Source organism: Rhopilema esculentum, chromosome 19 (assembly GCF_057945365.1).
Source record: "Rhopilema esculentum isolate cy_ngs chromosome 19, ASM5794536v1, whole genome shotgun sequence".
NCBI lineage: Eukaryota > Metazoa > Cnidaria > Scyphozoa > Rhizostomeae > Rhizostomatidae > Rhopilema > Rhopilema esculentum.
This window is the reverse complement of record NC_142833.1, coordinates 7,157,111-7,180,674: the sequence shown is the minus strand read 5'-3', so window position 1 is coordinate 7,180,674 and position 23,564 is coordinate 7,157,111. Positions and strand designations below refer to the sequence as shown.

The 23,564-nt window shown below is 35.7% G+C and overlaps 1 protein-coding gene across 2 annotated transcripts in view; it reads left to right on the top strand.

The window, feature by feature from the left end:
• Positions 1 to 23,564, top strand: part of LOC135687951 (uncharacterized) — a 64,013-nt gene that overhangs the window by 34,249 nt on the left and 6,200 nt on the right. For both annotated transcript variants that reach the window (XM_065204585.2, XM_065204584.2), the window contains exons 17-24: positions 8,552 to 8,661; positions 9,001 to 9,095; positions 9,717 to 9,850; positions 13,893 to 14,143; positions 18,823 to 18,903; positions 20,106 to 20,173; positions 21,008 to 21,150; positions 22,707 to 22,881. In XM_065204585.2, coding sequence (XP_065060657.2) covers positions 8,552 to 8,661; positions 9,001 to 9,095; positions 9,717 to 9,850; positions 13,893 to 14,143; positions 18,823 to 18,903; positions 20,106 to 20,173; positions 21,008 to 21,150; positions 22,707 to 22,881 — 1,057 coding nt within the window. The remainder of the gene's footprint in view (positions 1 to 8,551; positions 8,662 to 9,000; positions 9,096 to 9,716; positions 9,851 to 13,892; positions 14,144 to 18,822; positions 18,904 to 20,105; positions 20,174 to 21,007; positions 21,151 to 22,706; positions 22,882 to 23,564) is intronic.

Sequence of the window (23,564 nt, the reverse complement as noted above, 5' to 3'; positions counted from 1 at the left end):
TGCTTTCTCAGTTATCATTCTTAATGTGACATCTTGATAAGTCAAATAATCCAAATAGGATTATTTACTTAAACTAGAAAACGCCGACAGTGTACCCCTGGCATTTCGACTTAGTTGAATGTAACTAGATATAAATTTTAACATAACGCCGGAGGGTCCTCAGATTAAGATACCCTTTTCATGGCGCTGGTTCAGTGAAATTCCGGTTGTGACTAATGCTAATTGAAGCTTATTTAATATCATTAATCTTTCTTTAAGAGACCAATTAGTACCGATAAGTATACAAACCAGACCGATAATTCTTTGTCCGTTGAACGTGCCTGGCCTTTTTGGAAATATCTGAAACTATTATTTGTAACTGTAGCCAAGTCCCTAGGCATAAACACGTATTGAAAGGAACAAAAGCTCCAGATCTTGGAGGTTTGGCGTAATGTTAAGAGCAGCAAAATGAATGGAAGTCAGCAAAGGCGTTTTCGCAAGCGTTTTGGCATATAAACGAGTTTCATCCCATCCAGTTGAAATGGCCTTCCTCAGAACTTGGAATTAAGGGCAGCAAAGTAAAAGTCCTATTGGACTGGTTTTGAACTACATGCAATCTTTTTTTAAAGAACAATTTTATAAGAACACGAGCCTCAAAACTGGTCAAAAGTTTAAAACCAATTAAGAACAAGCTGAGGCTGAGCTTCTGCAAATTGCAATTTTGAACAACGTTTTTTCTCAAAATCGAGGATTTTTAGCGATGTGTGGGTGCTTTTTCGGTGAATATTCAAATTTGTCCTTAGAGCGAAAAAGCTAGCAATGGCACCCTCTTAATTTAAGAACAAATTAAGAACAATCCAGCCTCAGATTTTCGAAAAAAATTAAGAACAGTCAGCCTGAACTTAAATTTATTGGTTCTTATAACAAAATTTCTGATACTGTGAAGAATGCATTTCTTTATTTTTCTTATCCCAAACGCCCGATCAACCCCAATGTTTAATGATATTTCCTTTTTTGAAATTATTTTTCTTCAAAAGTAAAATTGTATCCATCAGTCTCTATCTCTCAATTTTAGTAGACGTCTGAGTATAAGTAAAATCAGAATTTTATATATTCCTGGTTCAGTGGCCATGCTGTAACTAATAATATGGAACATATTTTCGTTGGATAGAAGACGAGCAAGCATAATTAAACAATCACAAGACGATTTGATGCACCAAGGACTGCTGTTTATTGCATATGGACTCCTTCCTTTAAGAGCTTACAAAATTTTAAACGAAGTTCCATTCCGAATATGCACCACCTCGCCATTTGAATTATGTTTAGAAGTCCTCATTGCACTAAGCAGAAGGTTTGTCCCCAATTGTTTGTGGTCAAACGTGACTCTTAGCGATAATTTCTAAAATGCTCACCCTCTTTGAATTTTCTCTGGTGCATCCTTATCAGAGAAAGTCTTAACAAGGCTCACTTTGTGTGCATACGCTTGCAATTTAAGAGACAGGTGCCCCTTTGTTCCTCCGGCTTTTGTTCAAAAAAATTTTTATCGGGTACACTGATGTCGTTTTGATAGCTGCTAGTGACCATTGTTTAAACAAAACCAGACAACTGTAACAAGAGAATAAGTGCCGCTTTTCACGCAAACCTTGGTCCGCTTATTTACCAAAGCAGCTGGAAAATGCCCCCATCACACGAGCTGTCGCGTTGTTCCTATTTTTTTGCCGAAAATATTTCGAAAATACTGCCCTAGCTCGCGTTTGGACATTATGCAATGTCCACAGGCCTACATCTGAAGAAGAAACCATAGCAGTCCTACGGTTAACGATAGAGGACAAGAAATGCTTTCGTTGCTTTTCTTTGGAAAATTTTGGGAATTTTCAAGTAGAAGATAACCCTTCTCTGGCCTTTGCCCTTTAAATGAAAACCCGTTTCCTATCAAAATTTCTATTGCCTTTTTATATCTTACTGCCTTATATCATCCATGAAATTGCTTGATGTTAGGATCTATCGACTAATATTAAAAATATCATAAAGAACAGTGCAATGAAATGTAACATATTACCCAGTGCAATAAAATACAAAATATCCTGCGGTACGATTTAATGCAACATATCGCATAGTATAGCATACTGCATAGTGCAAAACAATACAGCGTGTCGCATAGTACAGTGCATTGCAGGACACTACAGTACAATACAGGACACAACAGTACAATACAATACATAACAATACAATGAAATCCATTACAATACAATACAATACAATACAATACAATACAATGAATACAATACATTACAATGATATACAATACAATAAAATCCATTAAAATACAATACAATGCAATGAAATACAAAACAATACAATACAATACAATACAATACAATACAATACAAACAGTACAATACAAACAGTACAATGCATACAGTACAATACAGTACAATACAAAGCATTACAGAATTATACAGTACAGAACAATACAGTACAGTAACAAAGAAGTACATACGAAGTAAGTGGTTTTTAAGAAATAGTACTTTGTTCCTCAAAAAACTCATGCAAGTTCGGTACAATTTTTTTCTATCGCACGAACTACAGAATAAAGTATTCGTTATTCAATTGTTTCCAGTGGCGGATTTAAGGAGGGGGCAACTCTTGCGTCCCTTTTTGGAAATTTTGCGCCATTTTTGAAGAATGAGAAGCAGGTGAAAAAGTTTCTGAGACCTCTAGGTTAATTTACTTTAAAGATTTTCTCAAAGTATACAACATTATTGTGAAAAATTTCTTTACAAAATGAATACAGCGTACACTTATCATCAATTTCTGAAAAATTTTCAGCGCCCCCACTACCAACTGCCCCTCTTTCAAATTTTCTCTGGATCCGCCCCTGACTGTTTCATCACATTGTCACTTATCGTTGAAAATGAACACGGGTAATTCTAAACACTCATGCTAAATACTTAAAAACAACTCGATTATTTTGACAAAGTTTCAGTCCTGAAAGCAAGAAATAGTGAAAAAATTTTAATAACGGAATTATTCTGAACTTCCTTGTATTTAATGTCACGAATAAAACTCCGGTGTTACGAAAAACTGTTTATCGTAAAATTCCATAACCGTTTTTCCAAACTGAAATCTTGCCGAGAAATTTGATCAGAGAATATTTCAATCATTTCCATTTGCATGTTTCAATTTCCAAACGTTGAATAACTTTTTTTATTTGTGAATAAGGTGTTACCTGTAATAAACGTTTATTTATGAATCATTTGGACCAAAATAAACATTTGAAAAAGGGATGGAGAATGTTCCGATTCTTACCTTCGCCAAACTAAAAGGATCATTTCATTATCAAACTAAAAGGGATATATTTGTTTGTTGGCAGGTTATTTAATCTGCCAAACCGGCAAATATTGATAAAACACCGACACCTTCTCAATATGATAATTACTGAACACCTTCATTCTGTAAATAGGGTTCCATGTTTGCTTCCAGTTTCTAAATTGAGTTTTGTTTACAGACAACAGGATTTCGGTTGTCCTGCATTGATGGCAGGGCTAGAGAAGCTTGAACCCTCTTCTATTATTTTTAAAACCGTACTTTTTTATAAGAGCCCACATTTTTATAAGAGAGCCCACTCTTTATAAGAAAGCTCGTTTTCAAACAAATTAGGTGCATACGTGCTTGCTAATTCTCAGATACTAAATTAGAAAAAAATAAAAGAGAGCTTTTTTGAACAATTTCATGCGAACCAGTGGTGTAGGTTTTAAAAGCTAATCAAGCGGGGTACTAAAAAGTTATGCAAAACTGTTATTTAGTTGGTTTTGAAACAGCTTATAGAATGTGTATGTAGAAAAATCAATTTTTAAATAAGAACTCTCGAGCCGCAAATCAACAAAATTTTAAGGGCCCCAAGCCACGGCAAAATTATTTCGACAGAGGACCTTAATTTCATTTAATTAGATATCGTAAAAAAATGTGTCAGGATGTGAGGATAGCAAGGCGTCATCCTTCCCTTTTATCGATTGGCTTTAAAGGCGATTGAAACTATCTTGGCAGTTTTTTAGAAGGTGCTGGATGTTGATTTCTACGCAGTGCGGCCGAATGTATATATTTCTACAGGCAGAAGGGGGTTCGAGGGCTTTGTAGGGGAAGCATGCGAAGGGAATCCTAGAATGCAGCTAGTTTAAGAAATTTTAGGTAATGGTTCTCCGAAGGCGAATGTGAATGGTAAGTTAAGGAAGCTACCATTTTCAGGTTTTCTTTTACAACTCAAAAAACCTCTCTTGCATTTCTTCTCTGTTGTACAGCCTGCATGAAGTTGACTACATCAATATGCAAAACACACAATCCATATTGGTCATATTCGTGTAAGGACGCAAGCGTTTTAAGCTCCTATGACATTTGCACCTATTCGATGACCGCCATGATCATGTTAATTGAAACAGTTGACCGCAATTTTCCCTTTTTCACAGAAACTTGTAATTACTTGCACGTGCCTGTTTCAAATAAAATCATTGTCATGAGAATTAAATGGAAAATTGTGGCTTAGATGGAGATTGTATCTTTTGATCCATTTAAAGAAGCTCTCCGTAACTAAAGAAGTTATCTAACTAAGCGATGTGTCATTAGTTCTATCGACCCATGTCTTTAACAAAGGTAGATAAGTTCCCTGGAGGTCCATGCTATCCCTATTTTGACGCGGCTGCTTATGACAGCCTAAGCTAAGCTTTTAGATATTGTTTGCCATTTTCCTGGCCATACCTTGGGTAACGGACTATTCACAAGGCATACGAGACGTATTTTAGCGAAAAGGAGAGACAATTTTTCCTAGTTGGTCTATATTTTTCATCTCGAGTTATGCGAATTCTCCGTGAATAACCCTGTATCATTGACTGTAAGGGCGAAGTAACCAAGTTTGCCCAACAGAAGGTCAGGGTAACAATTTCAATTCAACTTTTAAATATTTCGTTTGAATGTACATTTTAAGGAATGCTTTGTGAGACTCGGACGAGACCCACTTTGTGCGTTTTTGGCCACCTTGTTATCTGTTATCAGGCAAATTTACAGAGTATGATAAGACCTTAGGTTCATGATGCCTGAATCTTGGGTGCGCCATCGCCGCGTTCTCCATACCAGCGCCAAGGCTCGCTGTAATGTATGGTCATATAAAACCTTGCCTGCTAATTCCCGCCATTTTTGCACATCGCGGTTATCAAGACTTAGCCTCTGTTGAAAAAAAGAAAATGTATTGAAAAAATAACTATAGTACAAACCAAGGGGTGTGTCTGCATGCCAATGATAAGCATTTTTTTGTTAAATAGACTCCGCCCCTTGCTTTTTCAAACATGGGCAAAGTTCGTTTATCAGATCGTTAAAATTTTGGCTAATCAGTTATGTCATTTATTTAGGTGTTTGGTATGTCAGTTTGGATATATTCATCATTTGGTTCACCTTTGTAACTAAGTTATGTCTTGAAATCCTTTTATAGGGAATTGATTTTGCTTCGTAGACAAGGAGTACTTCAACACTATTCGCTAAAAAGTCCCAAATGTTCTGACCCTTGGCAAAATATGAACCTTTGTCAGTAAGAGTGAAAGCTCCTTCTTTGCGCATTAAGTTAGCTGAAATTAACAGAGATGGACGAAATTTCTCTACGTCACCATGATGCTTGAAACGGGATATGCTAATTACCAAACATGAATATATGTAAATACCATTTAATGGTTTTCATTTTTCAATACAAAGATTGTATCATAAGTTTTATAAAAGTTTGGAAACATAAAACAGCGTAGTCAGGCCACGCGAGGGAGAGGGCAATTGACCCTTGTCGCTTTAGCAAAGAGGCTCTTGTTAGTATAGTAATTAAACGGTCTCTATTTACAATACGATTCTCAATAAGAAAATATTTACAGGTCTAGCATCCATGCTACTGCCATACTCTGCAGACTGGCTTTACCAATATGATATCCAACAAAATATGTTCTCAATAAGGATTCACTATCAGCTAGGTACACAAGCTACTCTCATCACATAACTTTGTATTTGTTTCTAACTAGCATCCGAAGGTAGTTTTTAAGATACTGAGAAGCTTATGGTTATTGAGCAGTGTCCTGATCTTTCCTCTTTGTGCGACCACACCTCGTGATTCCTGCGCCTGGAATAACAGAAAGCTGGCGACTCTCCTCACTCCGAGAGAAAGTTTGGTCATGCCATGGACTCTAATCACGAACCCTTGGATCTGTACTCAGCGACCCTAAACACTGAGCCATGCACTGAGCTATCTGTTCTGGGAAAGGTTAAGAAGATTTTATGCATCTTGAACACATTCTAGGTTTATTGTTTGGGTAGAAAGGGACCCAAGCATTGGGCGTGTCCCTGGGCCTCGCCTGGCTCTCGGCGGCCCAGACTTTAGAAAAGATATTAGACTGGATGATCACTAGCATTTTGCATGATTCGCCGTGTTTTTTCACACAGAAGCAAGCTCTTTATTTGTCTTTTGCTCGAGAACATTAGACACTCTGATATTCTATTAATACTTGTGGTTCTTTTATCGGATCTATTAAACGTTAGCAAGATCCTCTCGATGGATTAAAGAGGATCTTGCTATTGTTCAGACGATCACCTTTTTCAGTTTAGAACGCTTTGCAAATTGATCAATAGAATTAATGTTACTTTGAGTGGTTAACGGCGTACTCTACTCGCAGTAATACTTTATACTTATTGCAACGCAAATGGCCATGTCCATTTTGTATCTGTTTGTGAGGTCAAGTGTTTTATGAAACACGTTCGTTATGTCCCCTTAGCTCTATTGATTTTGTATTGTACAACAATTAGAAAAATTTTCTTGCAATTTCGTCATTTGCCACTACGTGCTCGTAACACCACAAAGCACTTTCACTGTCATTAAAGTAGAGAGGTACGATTTTTCACTGAATGTACCAGGCAATGTAAAGTGGCGTCAGTTATTCATCTCAGTTCCAAGAAATCTTTTTGTAGACGATTTAAATAATTTATTTAGAATTCTTGAGGAGTAGAAAAGACCTGGGTGGTCGTCTATCAGTCAAAGGCGATGCTAGTTGAGACATGGTTAGACTATAATTGCTGCGCTATGGCTCTACTTGTCACAGTAGGCATTTGTTTTGGGTTTTGTTTAACCATGTTTTTTTTCAAACTGCATGCATCATGGGTGGGAGCCTTGGTTAAGTCCCATTACCGTCATCGTTTTGAAAATTTTCTAAGATTTTTATTTGAGAGATATCTAAGAAAGGGTTTGATCTGTATCGGCAACTTGTCCCTACTGTAGTGTCTCTAATAGACGCCCCCCGTGTATTAATTTCGGAAGAATTTGCCCTCCCCCGTCACTTATTAGCACCCCCCTTCTATTAAATTTTACAAATCAAGTCATTTGATTTTCATTATTCGTTGTTTTTCATAGTTTTTTGTAGAATCTCAATTGTACAAAGGAAACCGATGATTTTTTACTTAGAAGTTAAAAGCTGTAAATTTGATTTATCTTTGTATGATTGCAATTTTCTCTAAAACTATGCAAAAAAATGAAACCAAATTTGGACAGTTTATTCTTAAAGGTACTTCGATTTTAAAAAAAGATTGCCGACATGAACACCCGCTTCTATTAGCACCCCCTTCAATTGAAAACTGGTCGACATGAACACCCCCTTCTATAAGCACCTCCCTTCTATTGAAAATTGAAGGGGGTGCTAACAGAAGCGGGTGTTCATGTCGGTAATACTTTTTTAAATCGAAGTACCGAAGGAATGAACACCCCCTTTCTCTTACCTCCCCCCTTCTATTAGAGACACTAGAGTAAGGCGACAAGTTAGCTGATTTAGCGAACGGTATGGTCTTTTGATCTGTATTTCTACACCAGGCACAGCGCCACTCACTTTTTCAAAGATCAAAATTTTTTTACCGACCTTTCTATTATTTTTTAAAACAGAGTATAAATTGAAAAGAGAACAAAGTTTTTATGTATTGCTTGATTTTTTTTGACCGATTTACCAACTCATTGAGGTATATTTCTATTATTTGACTTTATTTGCATCAATTCAGTAGATAACTCTCTATCTTTGCAATGTCATTTTTGATGTGTAATCATGGCCTACTGAAAATACTCGAGAAAAAGAAGATGCACATGTGTGTTCAGGAAGTAAAATCCTACAGTCAATTCAGCATTCTTGAGATGTGCACTCTGAACCTCTGGTCACCATTTCTTCCTTGCCCCACATCTGTCACCAGAGTTTTAGCATGAATCCTCCCCTCGCAAAATCGTATTAAAAATCAATAATCAATGTTTTCCTTAGAATCGGCGAAGCATGGTGGGCCTTCTATGTCACTAAACTTGATTCTTAGCCCTCCCAGGTTCAAATTCGTGGCGCCCGTCTCTATACACAGACTTTTTAGATTATTCAAGTTTGCCTATTGCTATAAATTATAAAGTGTTTAGACCTTTGTTTTTATCGTGGTCCAATTTTTATGCTGAAAAATTTTCACGTTCTATACTTTTTTTCAATTTGTTAGTAGCATAGTCTAGGTTTATAGCTCATTCATCGGTTTTTTGCAGATAATTAATGAACCAAAAGTGAGTGAATGGTATCGTGATGTCAAAGAAACATTCGACCAGGAACTCGACCTTGCCAATATGCACTGGCTGGAACTTTCAATTCCAGCGAAGTATGTATATCCGGCAGCAGCCTCTTTAGTTATAGTCAATTTATTCGACAACTACCGCCATGAAAAGTTTTTACATACATCTTTTTAAAATTCCCCTGTCTTTATATTTTGTTTTTGGTATGAATGCTTCGACGTGAAATCTGTATTTTTTTATGTAGCTCGCACCATATCTTCCTAAAGTCTATGGAACAACAAGCAATTTTTCATACCTTTGCACAAAGACCACCTCTTCAACTAAGGAAGATATATTCCCCCCAAAGAAGTATGTTTTCGGAATAAAGCCGTAATTTAGCTTTTTTTTATTTGTGCGTGATTAAATTTTAAGCTCACCTTTTTTAGAGACAAAAAGACAACGACTTGTCTGTTCAACCTGCATCCTCCGCAGAGGAAAATCGAGTGGACGACGGAGCTTGAAAATGCAAAGCTGCGACTGGGTGACTGATATTTTGCATCTAATCTTAAGCTTAAACAATTTTAAAAATTTTACAGTTCTTCTCTTCGATTATCATTATTTATGCATTTATAAGCAAATATTTATAGTAGAAGATAGGCCAAAAGTAAGACATGTTACTCCGAGTTTCATGCTTGCGCACTCATCAGCCAGACTATATCCAATATTTATATATCTTTTAATATGTATATTTAGTTACTTAAGTAAGACATTTTTATTTAGTTACCAACATTTTATGTGTGTTTTCAGTAGGACAACAAAAGAGTTTTCAATTCAAGAGAAGAATTCAAAGAAAGAGTTTTCACATTAAAATTATGTTTGGCCTAGGTCTTTTAATGATGCTGTTCTGTAAACAAAAAATTCAAAAGACTACGATAGTTGTTCAAGTATTGAAACATTCCTTGTAGAAACACGAAATTTGGATTAAAATTTCACATTAAAATTGAATTCTGACACCATAAACAATCTTGAGGCAATCTGTAAACTTAGTCATTTAAGACCCTAGAGTATTTCACTCGCAAATGCTGAAAACTTTGACATTAAAGATTAAATCAACCTGAATTGAATAGTGGATATTTATGTTATTTCCATTACTGTTTTATAGCATTCGAAAACAATCCTGGATGGTACATACTTGAAGATGAAAGTGCTAATATCGGAAACATGGGGATCCTGCGGAGGAATTTGCCTCTTTTGGCAAACAAAGTGCCTCTTTTTATGGTTGAATCAAAGTACTCAGTAAGTCATGTTTTGTCATGCTTTTCTTTTTCTGGTTTCTCGGTACCATATTTCACAATAATAGCCTTGAGAGTTCCAAGGCAAAAGAATTTGGCCCTTATAATTTTCCATATCAGTTATAGACAAGAAGTCTAAACATTAGGTAAAGAATCGGTTGCCAGCACTTTTTTTTGAGATTCAAATACTTGATGATTATCTAGTTGTAAATTGTGCTATCAGATAGTGCTGCCACACAGATCTTTTGAAGAACAGATCAGAAAAAACCAAGTTTGTCTCATCTGATACTCGAGCAAAAATAGAAAACAGCTTTTTTTATATTCTGGTGAAATGATTGGTTGTATTTTGAGTAAGCAGTTTATTTCGAAACCTCGCTTGCCCTGTTGTTTCTTGAGCGGGCAGTATATTTCGAAACCTCGCTTCCCCTGTCCACAGTCAGTACAAAAGACACCTCTCATTCCGTTTAAGAAACATTTTGGCCGCCACAAAGAGTCTTTATCCCAATTTTATATCGTTATAATTATATCACAGTTATCAAATCATTAAATTTATAGTCCTTTATTCCATTATAGCTGTTTTCCATATTTCCGACGTGTTTTTAAGTTCTAAAGGTTTTTGATAGTTGTTTGTTCGTATTAGTTAAGCGGACTGCATTCTTTGTTTTTGTAGATATGCTAGTTGAATATCATTAAACTCCTCCATTTATCAAAGAACTCAATTTTTATACAAAGCTTTCTTTACTATTATTGATTAAACGGGCGGTGATAAACACAGCTAAGTTTTGTAAGCATACAGTTTCATTCTATCGAGAGAGCATTGTAATGCTTGAAAGTTTGTGGAAACTGCAAGTCTTATCAATGTAATTTTTTATGAAACAAAACAGCAAGTCGATCTGGAGATATCTTTTACGTATTTCGGGCTTCTTGTTTTTATCAGTGGCTCTGCCTGTTTACAAAAATTGCTCAGTTCTATGATTAGGGCTTGGCTGCTTCCGCGAACCACAGAGTAACCAATTGGCACCACACGCCTTCAATCAGTCAATTGTTTGGTTGCTATTTGCCAAAAGTACAACGATTTAGTGGCTCTTTGAAATCTATTCTATACGAAATCGTTTACCAAGGTTTCTCGGACTTGTGAATCTGATCTTTAATTTCCTTCTTGGTTTGCAATATGCTTATAGAGATTTGTCCGACAATCTTTTACTTGAAAACATAACACGAAAGAAGAATATTTCTGATGCTTCCTTTCTCGAAAGCTTCCTGGCCCATCAAGTCTTTATCTACCATTTACATTATGCGTTTCTTTGAACTTTGAACCTATTATGCGTCGAGCCATTTCTAATTGCAACTTAGAAATGTCTTCAATTGTTACACTTATTGATAAAAGCATCTTTATTTTAATAAACATAAGGCTAGAGTGAATTTAAAGATAGGTAAGGCAAATTCCTATGGAATCGACACTTAAAAGAACACAGCGCTTTCAGAGCACACTTGCCCAGGCCATCGTTAGTCTTTGTGAGCAGCTTCTTTCCCATCTATCTTCTCACTGCTGCCTCAATATATCACACTTGTTTCTGGTTTTGGGGGCGTGGTTCTAAATTTCCTTTCAAGAATACATTGCACTGTCAAATACAAACAGAATACATTGCCTAAAAGGAACACAGTGCAGATTGTCTGATGCTGATGACCAACTCCTGGCCGTTAAAATCTTGTCATCCCTTCAGTCGACTTTTGTTCGGTATGAAATGGTTTTGCAGCTTCCTTATCGTATCCTACCGCAAATATCCTCGTTTAAAATTGAATTCTGTTTACCACACTTTTGTTAAAGATTAAAGTTCATGTCGATGATGTAATTTCCTTCAATCGTTAGAAAATTCAGGAATCTCTTGTTGAGACCAGGATATTAAGCTTTGTCGTCGGAACATACTCTAACTAATGTTGCCTTACCATCCTGCCACGCCTCGCAATTTGTGTGGTTAGTTTCTCTTCCTTGATGACACCAATGACATCTAGTCAGCGTAAAAATACTGCCTACATTTGTATTATACAATTGTACAATTGTGCAGGACTGTCGTACATTTGTGCAACACTAGGTTTATCATGCCAATGAGTAGATCAATCATGATCAGAGACTTGTCCCCGAAAATTTCGTACGGTAACAATTTTGGATAATACAAGGTCCTCAAAAATTACCCAAAAATTTTACTGGCCATAGACTATATCGTTGTCAGTATGCTCATCGTCAAGCACTATTAGCGTCCCGGCTTCCTCCAAAATTGGGAATGGTTAATTTGCGAGTTCCCCAATTTCCTAGCGCCTTTTACATTGTTGTCCGAAATTGTCCAAATACTAAACCTCCGAAATTAAACCATCTGAAATTTTTGGGGATCAATGTACCACCATGAACAGTCTGAAATGCCTAAGAGTTGAGTCTAATGACTATTCGCTTAGGTGCAATGACTATTAAATTCATTCAAATTTCCTACGCTACAACTTTTCACCGTCTCGTCTATTAGTCGTGTATTTGCAGATGAAAACCTTGGTTGCTGTGAAAGCTCTAGAAACTTTAATTTCCGTAATTGTCGCGAATTTGTCGCTAAATTATTTGAAAGGCTTTACTTTCTAACCTTATCAACCACACACTGCAATTGCGATCACATAAAGCACCGTTGTTCCTTTCTAACTGATTTTCATTGATTCATTCTCGCTTATTATAGCTATTTCTGTATATCTGTTGTTCGTGGCCATGCATTTAGGATCAACTATCTGTCAAAATTTTTATAATGAATACTGTCAGTTTTTTTGCTACCAAAAGGACCTTACTATTAACGAGCATGCTTTGTTAGTTTTGTTCATCAAATAGCAGTTGAAGAATCAAAACAAGGCACGTGTGTTTGTTTACAACAGAAGAGGAAAACCAAAATTATTTTGTAATTTTACAAGTAGACCCTTATTCTTATTCTTTGTTCTTTGTTTCTCAGTTCTATTTAACATCTTTGTTAATTGTTTACTGTATGTCATAGCGACATAAACGTGTAACTTTGAGCGCTGTTTTTGAGTTCACACTGCAAATCTTCGTAACTCCAATTCGCTCTCTGTAATTTTGAGATTTAACACTTTTTCTTAAGCTTCTCGTCTCATTTGAGTGTCATTTCGTGGTTTGAGTGTTCACTTCGTAGTGTTGAGGGAGAATTCGATTTTGTAGATGGTTTCGTCACAAGGAGCTTTTGCGTGTTCGTGTGTCTGGAAGATGGAGATAATAGACCAAAAGGAAGTTTGCAAAAGCCGATCATTTCTAAATTGGGCTTTCTCGTAATCGTCTTTGACCAAACAAATCATTATGTGTTGGTGATTGTGACGAAGATATTGGTTAACGAGCCACGTCGATGAATCGTTCTCTGTCTAGAATAAATCATTGCATTTATTTGAACTGCCGTAGGATATCAATTTGAACCCATCAAATTGGGAGCTACAAGGCAAGACATAGGACTTCAATTAGTGTTATGATCAATTTGAAATTTCCTTGCTAATTAAGTTGTATTTTTTGCCATTTCGCAAAGTAATATTTAAGGTAATATGACAGATTAATGCCTTGAAATTGCAATATATTCTAAAATTCAATTGTCAGCAAATGAATTGTTTGATATGGCTATGGCAAACAACTATTGGACGTCAATTGAATTAGTAAGAAAGAGAGGAAAAAACGGTCATTGTGTTACCCTTGGGAACCTTGTTCGGGAGATGAATCATGCCCGTCTTCCAGACATGCACTAGCCCCCGTTTCATGGTCATTGCACATGCGCATTATCACTTGAAGCTCTGGCGGGAAGTTGTGTGGTCCCAAACAGAACAGCCGTGCGAATACTGTTATTAATGCGCATGTGCTATGACCCTGCAACATTTATTGATTTAAAACGGTATTGTTTCGAAACGAAGGACTGAAGGTTTCGTCCCCTGAAGAAAACCATAGTTGCGCGCCCCTGTAGTTATCCATATATCCATATAAGCAAAAAGATTCAAGTTAAACCTTAATTTTTTCTTTTTAGATCGAGAAAATTCTAGAAATAACCCCTAATGGCTCGACAAAGCCAGTTCTATGGATTTTCAGTGGGACTGACCACGCTGGGCAAATAACATTGATGGAGATGTGTATGTCATCGGTGCCTCATGTCATCGAGAGCTTTAATGCTTGCGAGGCTCGAATACTTGCAGCTGAGGCTGTTAAAGATAAGCCGGGAAGATTTGGCGATCCAACGGCGCAAAAAACGCTGGTCTGGTGTGGCACGATGTCAGGAAGGTGAATCTTTTTTATTGTCTTTCCTAACCGAACCGTTTCCGTAAAGAACTCATCCAGAGTGTTCTCAGCTTTGGCCAATTGTGCTGTGTGGTCAACCTGTATATCATTTGTTAATAGTTTGTGTATTTATTTTATTTTACTGTACTTTACTTAACTTTACTTTACTTTACTTTACTTTACTTTACTTTCCTTTACTTTACTTTACTTTACTTTACTTTACTTTACTTTACTTCACTTCACTTTCCTTTACTTTACTTTACTTTACTTTACTTTACTTTACTTTCCTTTACTTTACTTTACTTTACTTTACTTCACTTTCCTTTACTTTACTTTACTTTACTTTACTTTACTTTACTTTACTTTACTTTACTTTACTTTACTTTACTTTACTTTACTTTACTTTACTTTACTTTACTTTTACTTTACTTTACTTTACTTTACTTTACTTTACTTTACTTTACTTTACTTTACTTTACTTTACTTCACTTTCCTTTACTTTACTTTACTTTACTTTTCTTTACTTTACTTTACTTTACTTTACTTTACTTTACTATACTTTACTTTACTTTACTTAACTTTACTTTACTTTACTTTACTTTACTTTACTTTACTTTACTTTACTTTACTTTACTTTACTTTACTTTACTTTACTTTACTTTACTTTACTTTACTCTCTTTACTTTCAATTACTTTTACTTTACTTAACTTTAAAACAATAGAATAAAGCTTAAAGTTTAACTAAATCTAAAAACTAAAGTCAACGTTAACGTAACATTACGTTAACGTTACGGTACGTTCCGTTCGTTACTTTATTTACCTTACTTTATTTTACTTTTAGTTTAGTTTCGTCTTGTTTTATTTTGTTTAGTCAAGTTGACTTTAGTTTTTAGATTTAGTCAAGCTTTTAGCTTTATGCTTATGTTTTTATATTTAGTTTTCAGTTTTTTAGGGTTTAGTTTTTTAGTTTAATTTGCATCATACTCCTTTCGACTGAAAATTTTTTAAAGATTTCGAGACACTTATATTTCCTGAGCCTTGTCACGAATAAAATGAACACATTTATCAATTGCGACCGAACGGGTCGAATGCGGCTTTCAAGCAACGACAAAAAGAGAAACAATGTTTCATTGTCTATAAAACCTAACCTACGCGGATGATAAAATCATATACCCGAGCTGAGATGGTACCGTAAACTCTATGGCTTTGTGCCAAATAATAGAACAGTGTGCTATTTGTTGAGGAAAATTGACCCTTTAGTGGCTTATGATTTATGTTGGTCTTGTTTTTAAGATCCTAAAATAGTTATGGGACAATATTTGCCAGGTTTTTGCTTCTAATGTCTTTAGAAAATGTTACAAGGTATATGTGAACCAGCTGAAACGTGAGTTTTATGAAATATGTTTGTAGTGCGGTATGCTGTTCCAGCATGTCCTCAAGTGCAAATCGTTGCCTTGCAAAAATCTTTGTTGTTAAGGCATTAGGGGTGTCGGAAAATCCGCTTAGGAGTTCTAGGTTGCATTTAAATGCTTGTTTTGTTTGTTTCGATGAATGTAAAAGAAGACAATTCTTATTGAAGACCAAATAAAAGATCGTTGTTTCTACAGATCGTTAAGGAAGTGAAAAATATCTCCGGTGACCTCTCGGTTTTCCGCTTTTGTTTTAAATCCGAAAAAGAGTTTAAGTACAAATAAATTCTGAATTGATCGTGTCTTCAGTGCCAATTTTGTTACATTAATACCCATCCAAGGTCACTAGGTGCATTGCTGAAATACTAGATTCATTCTTGGACAGTTTGATGAACATCATTGTGCAACATTAATGTGTACCTTCAGTTGACCCAGTCTGGTTATTGAGGCTTAGCTGTATATTGTTAGGGGTTATGTAGCATAACAGTCCCTACCAAGCTTGTCTATTTTACATTTTGTGTACGATGAATAAGTATGTGATATTTTATATAGCTGCTAGGGAGGATGACATTATATATAACTGTAATGAACTTGATACATAAAGATTTTCTGTAGAGTATTTTTCCTTAAATTGCATCATAATTTGCATCCTTGCTTGCAAGGTTCCAAAGAGTCCAAACAGGGGTGTCGAGCTTTAAAAGACAAAAAAGGGGACCACGCAGAATAGCCCCTCTCCCCTCCTTTGAGACCTTAGTGCTCTTGCACCACTGGATCCAAGCAATGTGTGTACATAAATTACTGTATTGACAATGGTTTAAAGAGGACGCGTAAGTCGATTTGTCGACCACTTTCAGTTGAGATTAACGCGATAAAAAGGATTTTGGAAGCGCGTCCAAAATATCTCGTTACTACGAACGGAGAAATGGTCTTAAAAGAATATGTTACTTTAAAAAATTCCATTCATAACGATTTAAATTACAAATTTTCAATGATTTTGGAAAGAGATAAAAGAGATCTAGATTTTAGATAATTTTGTTTGATATTCATTGAGTTAATCCATTACTTTAAAAGTCAGCGATCCAGCAACAATACATTTAGAATATAGATTTCAACGTATGCAAATGCAGTGTCCAACTTGTCACAAATGAGTTGCAAACAGAAATAAGGATTTTTTTATCAGCTTAATCTGAATTAAAATCAAGTTCAAGTTGGGTGGATTAATCAGATGGCAGAATAAAGAGTGTCCCAAATATCAGAAAGGTCTCACTCTAAGGGTAACATTGCTTACAAGATTGGTTAGAGTTTTCGCTGATTTAAAGTCCTGGGTTCGCAGGTGCAAACAGAATCGGAGTTTTGATTAAACCTACTCAAATACGTCGAATCGCTTTTTCCAGCTACAACTCTTTTTGTGGTCTGATTTCAGGAAATTACCTTTAATTGATTTTTAAACCTATGTACCGTCAATCTTTAAACCTGTGTTATTGCTAGGTCACTTTACACTAGCCCATCTTATATACAAAACCCTCTTTCAAAGTCTCGAAGCTTTCGGACAAGAGCTTAAAAAATTAAAAAAAAGTTTGATGTTGTGTTATCAATCATTTTATATTTGATTTGAGTTCTCAAACTGTCAGTTTCGTACATTTTAATTTCCTGCCACAGTTTGTGACATCTCTTCTGATTTTTTCAACATTCTTTAAAAATTTGTGTACATTTTAGGTAGCTTTGTTTGCTATTAAAAAAAAAATATTTTTTGGACCTTTGCGACAACTGCAGTAGTTTTCGCTACCTATTGACTCAAATAAAATCTTAATTATGTTTATATGACAATTAGGGTTGATGAATTGTGTGAAATAAAGTTTTCGTGTAAAAAACATCCTTAAGAAACATTGTGTACCAAAATGAAGTAGAAAATTAAGAAACTCGTAGAACAGAATTTTGTTAAAGTTCATTATAAAATGTAGGTGTATAGTGAGAACTCTGAAAGCAAGTCATCCAAAGAAAATTGTAGAAAAAGACAGGGCAGACCGATAGTTCTTCACTATTCTTATCTTCCAATCGCCATCCCCGTTATTGACAGTAGTAACGATATTACCACTATTCGAAATGTGTTTTGCTGCATATCACCCTTAATAACTGGCTCCACGCCCTAGGAAGGTACACAGGGAGTTCTTATGATAACGAGATGTTGGGTTCATTCGCCTAAAGGCATATGTTCGCGGTTCTCTTTCATGCTCCAAGTTATGAAATTACGCTAGAAAGGGCTTCGCCAGTATTTGTATTTGAAAATTTATCAGAGCACTTTGTCACAAAATACGTTTTTGTGAGTTATTAATTAGGAAACCGAGATGATAAGGAATACTAATTGCCAAACTACGCCAGGTGTCCAGGAATAGCTGCGTTTCCGAGATCAAGGAAAATTTCACCTTTGAAGCTTTAAAGGTTATCCTGGGTATTTCTCTAACAGATAAAAAGTACTTATACAAATGGTTTCAGGCGTCACTCTTTATTCCTTTGCCAGTTACTTTTGCCTAGAGCCATTCTTTGAAGATCTTCATTGTATTATAGCTCAAGGGTGGGGGTGGATGGGATAACGAAACGTTTTACGTTTAAGAGACTGTCCTGTAGATGTAAGAATCTGGGGCACAGGGGGCTCATACCTCCCACTCACTTTTCAGAAACTGGTTTAAATCAGCTATTTGCACCTTCACGGAGATGCCCCTATTTTATCGACTTGTGCCAAAATTTTGCTGTATGGAAAATGCATTGCATGTATTAATAAGCATTGTAGCTGCTATTAGATCGATGAGCTCCGGTAGTTTTCTGCTCGGCTTGATTGCCTACATATATAGTTTTCTATGTCTTGTAATAGTTGGAGGGTCATATTATATCGCTTATTATACACTAATCATGAGGTAAAATTTTCAATAAAAACAACGATTGATGAAATGTTCTATACGTTTGACGCCCTTGTTTGATGACGAAATTACAGGTGAGATGCTGGGTGAAATTTGATCGCAATCAAAATCATTTGCAATTAATTCCATCGTTCACAAAATTTAGAGTCATATTTTATACTAAATGGACTAAATTGTCCAACTAAATGGATTGCAAAAGATTTTTTGATAAAATTTCTTGTGAATTTTGATCGCAAGTCAAAATCGTTATTCAACATCGCTCTTATATGTGTTTGATAAAAAACCACTGCACCCGACTGTATCAATCCTAAAACACAATGCCGATTGTTTGATGATGGAGGCATTTCATCTTTTGCAGGATACAAATTTTCAATGCAAGTTCAGAAGACCACGAGGAAGTTGCGACCACAAAACTCAGGGATGCTATTCTCTGCTTTAAGTAAGTGATTTACGACCAAAATCTTGTTCCCTATCAACCAGCACTCTAGGGTTTTAAGCTATTTCTTTTGCTGACGTTGTCTATCTAAATGTTGCAAGATCTCCGGTTGCCGTGTTGGGGGAAATGGGCATGACTGTCGCGAATTTTAGCAAAAAATAAGTGAAACTGAGATAAACAGTTGATGACACTAATTTTCAACTTATAAAATAATTTACTTGGTATTACATTGCTTATTTTAGTGAAGAAGCTATTTGCATGGTTTGTAAATGAAAAGGATGAGTTTTGAAAAGAATATTTCTAGTAACTAAATTAAGAGTATAAAACGACAGAATATAAACCACAAAAGATTTCATTCGACTCGTTGCAAGAGTTTCATTATTTTCTTTAATTTTATGCTTGCAAAGATATAGATGCTTGAAAGCTATTGCTAGCATATTTATAAAGCTTCAAAGATACCATGGGAACTATATCGAAATTAATTTCTTTAGAGAGTGACACCAAAAAATTTAAGCACAACTTGACTGAGTTGCACTTTATCTGCTACAATATATTTGGTAATTCAGCGTTTGACCTGCTACTGTTCTTTATTCATTAGCTTGAAAATCTGATCCTATGAAGTTCAGTTCAGAGTCAAACAACCCTGTTAAGACGTTTTCACAAAGTTAATCGCTAGATTGAAACCTAAGGATATTGATGATCCCTCACAGCGTACGCACTCGAAAGACCACCCCTGCATAGTCACCCTTGAACCATTTTTTTAGATCCAATAAGGCCTATTAATTTTTAATTAACAGTCGTGTTTTCAGAAACTCGTTAGTAATATTGAGAGAAATGAGCTAGAAAAGATAAGATAGTTATTTCTTACTTAGTGAGAGAGTTCAAAAATATATCAGTAGTTGTTGAAATTTGCAGGGAATTGTTTAGGAGTCGTTAAATGATGACTTGCCTAAAATTAAAATATTGGATATGAAGTCTTTCATAAACTGCTCTTAGAGTGCCGAAAAGGCAGAGCTGTACAAGATATGGTGTATAGAGCAGACAATTCTAAGTTGTAACTCCGAGTTTCGTGTTTAATGCAACCATCAGGTAACTTTCTTGCATCAGGTTGTTAGAATTTTTGGATTGCCTTAGTTTCCCTCTCCTTCGAGGAAATCTAGAGGCAGGATCTCTCAAAAGACAATAAAACTGATGTCTTTTTTTAGACATTTTGATGACAAAATGTTTTGTGGAGTTGCAAATGGAACAATAGCATGCTTTCGAAGAAAAGCAGGTATGTTTATTCTATTTTTAGTCCATGAGAGTTATGATTATTATAATTTAGTTGCGTGTCTCTAAAGATGTTGTTTCATCCAACCGTTTAACTAAATACAGTGTTCTCTCCAATTAGCGGACACCGTTGGGGCAAGAGCAAGGTGCCCGCTAATTGGAAGTGTCCGCCTTTCGGAAAGTTTTTGACATGAGACTTTGACCAGAAAACGATCGATCGCGGAAAAAATGTGTCCGCTTATCAGAAGTGTCCGCTTTTTAGAGTGTCCGTTAATTGGAGAGAATGCTGTAGTGGACTTGGGCAAACTGGCAATCAAAAAGTAAAACCTGTCCAGTTAAAAGAATCTAAAAAAGGATCAATCTTCAACAACTTTGCTTAACGTAAAACTTGATATGATAATTTAGGTATTTTAAAATTATGATCAAACCGACAATGTCTCTGTTATATCTGATCGTTGCTAGACTGCTTTAATTGGGAGTAATGCGGCCTTGACTTGTACTGTTGTAAATTTATTTATCTGCAAAACCTGCTTAAAGCCATCGGAAAACAAGCTTCTATTTCGATTTATTTATTCTCACACCATTTCCTTAAGACCAACAACTCAGTTGCTCCGTAATCATTTCTTCATCACTTCTTTTCATCATTCAACATCACTTCTTATAGGCCCCTCAGAAAATAAGCATAGAAAGGCAATTTTGAAATAAGTGTACGGTACGTGAAGACACTCCTACATTCTCTGAAAGCCAGCTATAAATAGCTGACTCTCTGTAATGAAAAAATATGTTTTATTTAAAGATATCTTTATATTAAGCAGCATTATATTGTTTTTTTTTGTAGATTCATCATGGGATATTGACAACCCAGTAATTGTTTGCTTGAGTAATTTTGCCGTTATGGACATAGCAGAAGCACGGAGACAATTGTGGTGTGCTTCAGGCAACTGCATTCATGTCCTTGATTCCGAAACACTTGGTGTTCAGGTAAAGCATAAAGATTTGGTATTGTAAATCAACATACTGTTTTTATCCTGTCAATAAGAATAGGTATTCTCGAGCAGTTTCAGGGTGATCAAGGTTTTTACTGTCATCTAGTACAATTATTCCTAACTAAATATATATCTTGTATGCAAGGGGCACGGAAAAGTGGAAACATAGCTTGCTTTCCATGTTAATATTACGGTTTGCTCAACCAGAGACTCTACATTGAGGAATGCCACTGTCGAAAATATATGGAGCGAAAATTGAAGCAGTTCTACTGAAACGACGTAACAGATTTCATTCACTTCCTTCAAGTTTTCTGCAGCATTACGCAAGCTTCCTTCATAAAGGCTTCCTTGATATTTACATTCAAAGAACCCTTGTTTTAATAAGCTGTTTTGATTTAAGGCTTTGACGCGGAAGTAGTTTTTTCTGGCAAGCCTTCATTGCGGACAATCACACGTATCACGTGGTAGAAGCCGCGTCTGTGTCATTGTAACTGTTAAAGGCAAGCCCTGTCTGATTATTTGATCGGAAGATAACAAAAAACAACCGTGTCAGCGTAAAGGTGCCGGTCATCTTATACTTCATATGCACTTTCCGTGTTCCTACTTTTACACGAGTTAACTTTCTGTTTATAAGATCTTACAACTCATTACAGTCTGAAAACCGTATTCAAAATTTTCGATTTTTCCTTCTTTGAGTTGTAGAACTAATTGCTTCCTCTTCCCTCTGGTCTTCGATTATTTCTTGAAGCAGGACAGAAGAAATTTGCCGAATGTGTGATTTGTTTTTTTTAATATTTTAAATTATTTATGTATAATGTATAAGATATTTAAATGTATGAAAATATTTTTTCTAGCGTAGAGTTTTCGATCGTTCTGACGTTTTAAACTCTTTAGAGTGTCAGACGAAAAGCTTTTATTTACTCAAACGTTTGCTTTTTTCAAAGCTATTTTCAAGTTGTACCACCTAAAGATTGTTTGTTCTTTTTTACGTTAATCCTCATTTTATTTGTTTTGTGTGCTAACCTGAAATCTTAAAATGTTGAAATAAGAGTTTGTTTTGCAGGCAACAGGAATAACAAGAGACCTTTTTATTATCTGATTCATCATCCCTAGTTTTAAATTTCGTAACTAATGCAAGACCTTGTGACTTACACAGATCAGTCACATGCCATACTCCGATCTACTTGTTTGATCCTGCTGTAGAGTATATGTTATATGTATATATGTATATATGTTTGGGTAGTTGGTTGTGTGAAATGGTAGTTGCAATTTGTGTAGTTGGTACAGTTTCAGTCAAAAATAAATTCTAACAGTCTATCATTATTTCACACAAGTAGCGCGACTCAAAACGCAATTCAACTCACTTTCCATTCTCAATAAGCAAATGTATATATGAGTTTGATTAAAAAAACACTGAAAATGACTGTGAAAAGTGCACGTGATAACCTTTTTGATCCAGTTTTAGGGGTAGCAGGAACAGTAAAGGGTAATTGCGAACTTCCTTCTCACTTCACAGAATTTTACCCGAAGACTGTTATCCTTTCTTTACAGCACAAAATATATGTAGGAGAAAACAGTAAAATTCCTGTGAAGCATTTGGTAAGCTACGGATCTGGAGTTTGGGCTTCACAGCGGAAGAGCCCAACTTTGCATTTATACCATAATGAAAACTATGAATGTATTCAAAGTCTTAGTGTGACAACCCCTCTACAGAGAATGCGAAATGGTAAGTTCGAGAAATCTTTTTAATTTTTTTGCATTTAGAGTGCTGACGCAGACGTGAATAAAGCTAATAACAAGAAAGCAACTGACACCTAAAACCGAGCCTCAAACAGACCTGTTTCAACCTATATCACTCCTCGCAAAAGCTCCAACCTTATAAAAATCCCCCTCCTCCGAATAAACCTTTATGGACAACAATAGGTTTATCCAACTATATCTTCATTTGTAAGCATACTGAGCAGCCTCAAATATGGGAGGAAAATTTATCATGGTAATATATTTGGCTGCTCCTAAATAACCCCCACTTTTGAAAAAGCCCTCTCCCCCCTTCGAATAAGCCCCGGAAAAATTCTTTTAGTGAAATTTTTTTCAAGAGGCTTATTCGAGGACTTACGAAGCTAGGTTTATTAAGGGCCAATGCTGACCCAGTTCCAGCTATTAAACTGTTCGAGGTATATTAATCACTTGGAAGGTTGTGTTATACTGTTTGAATAGAAAACAACTCAGTTTGCAGTTTGTCTTGGAAAATGCTTTTGGGTTTGATTTTTACTGCAATCTGTCACACCGCCTGGTATTATGAAACCGGCTTCTAGTTTCGTTTTAAGATTTCTCCGAGGAATATTACACGTATTTTTGCAACATTTTGATGTGAAATGCACGTTTACATCCTTGTATTCGTGCACGAAA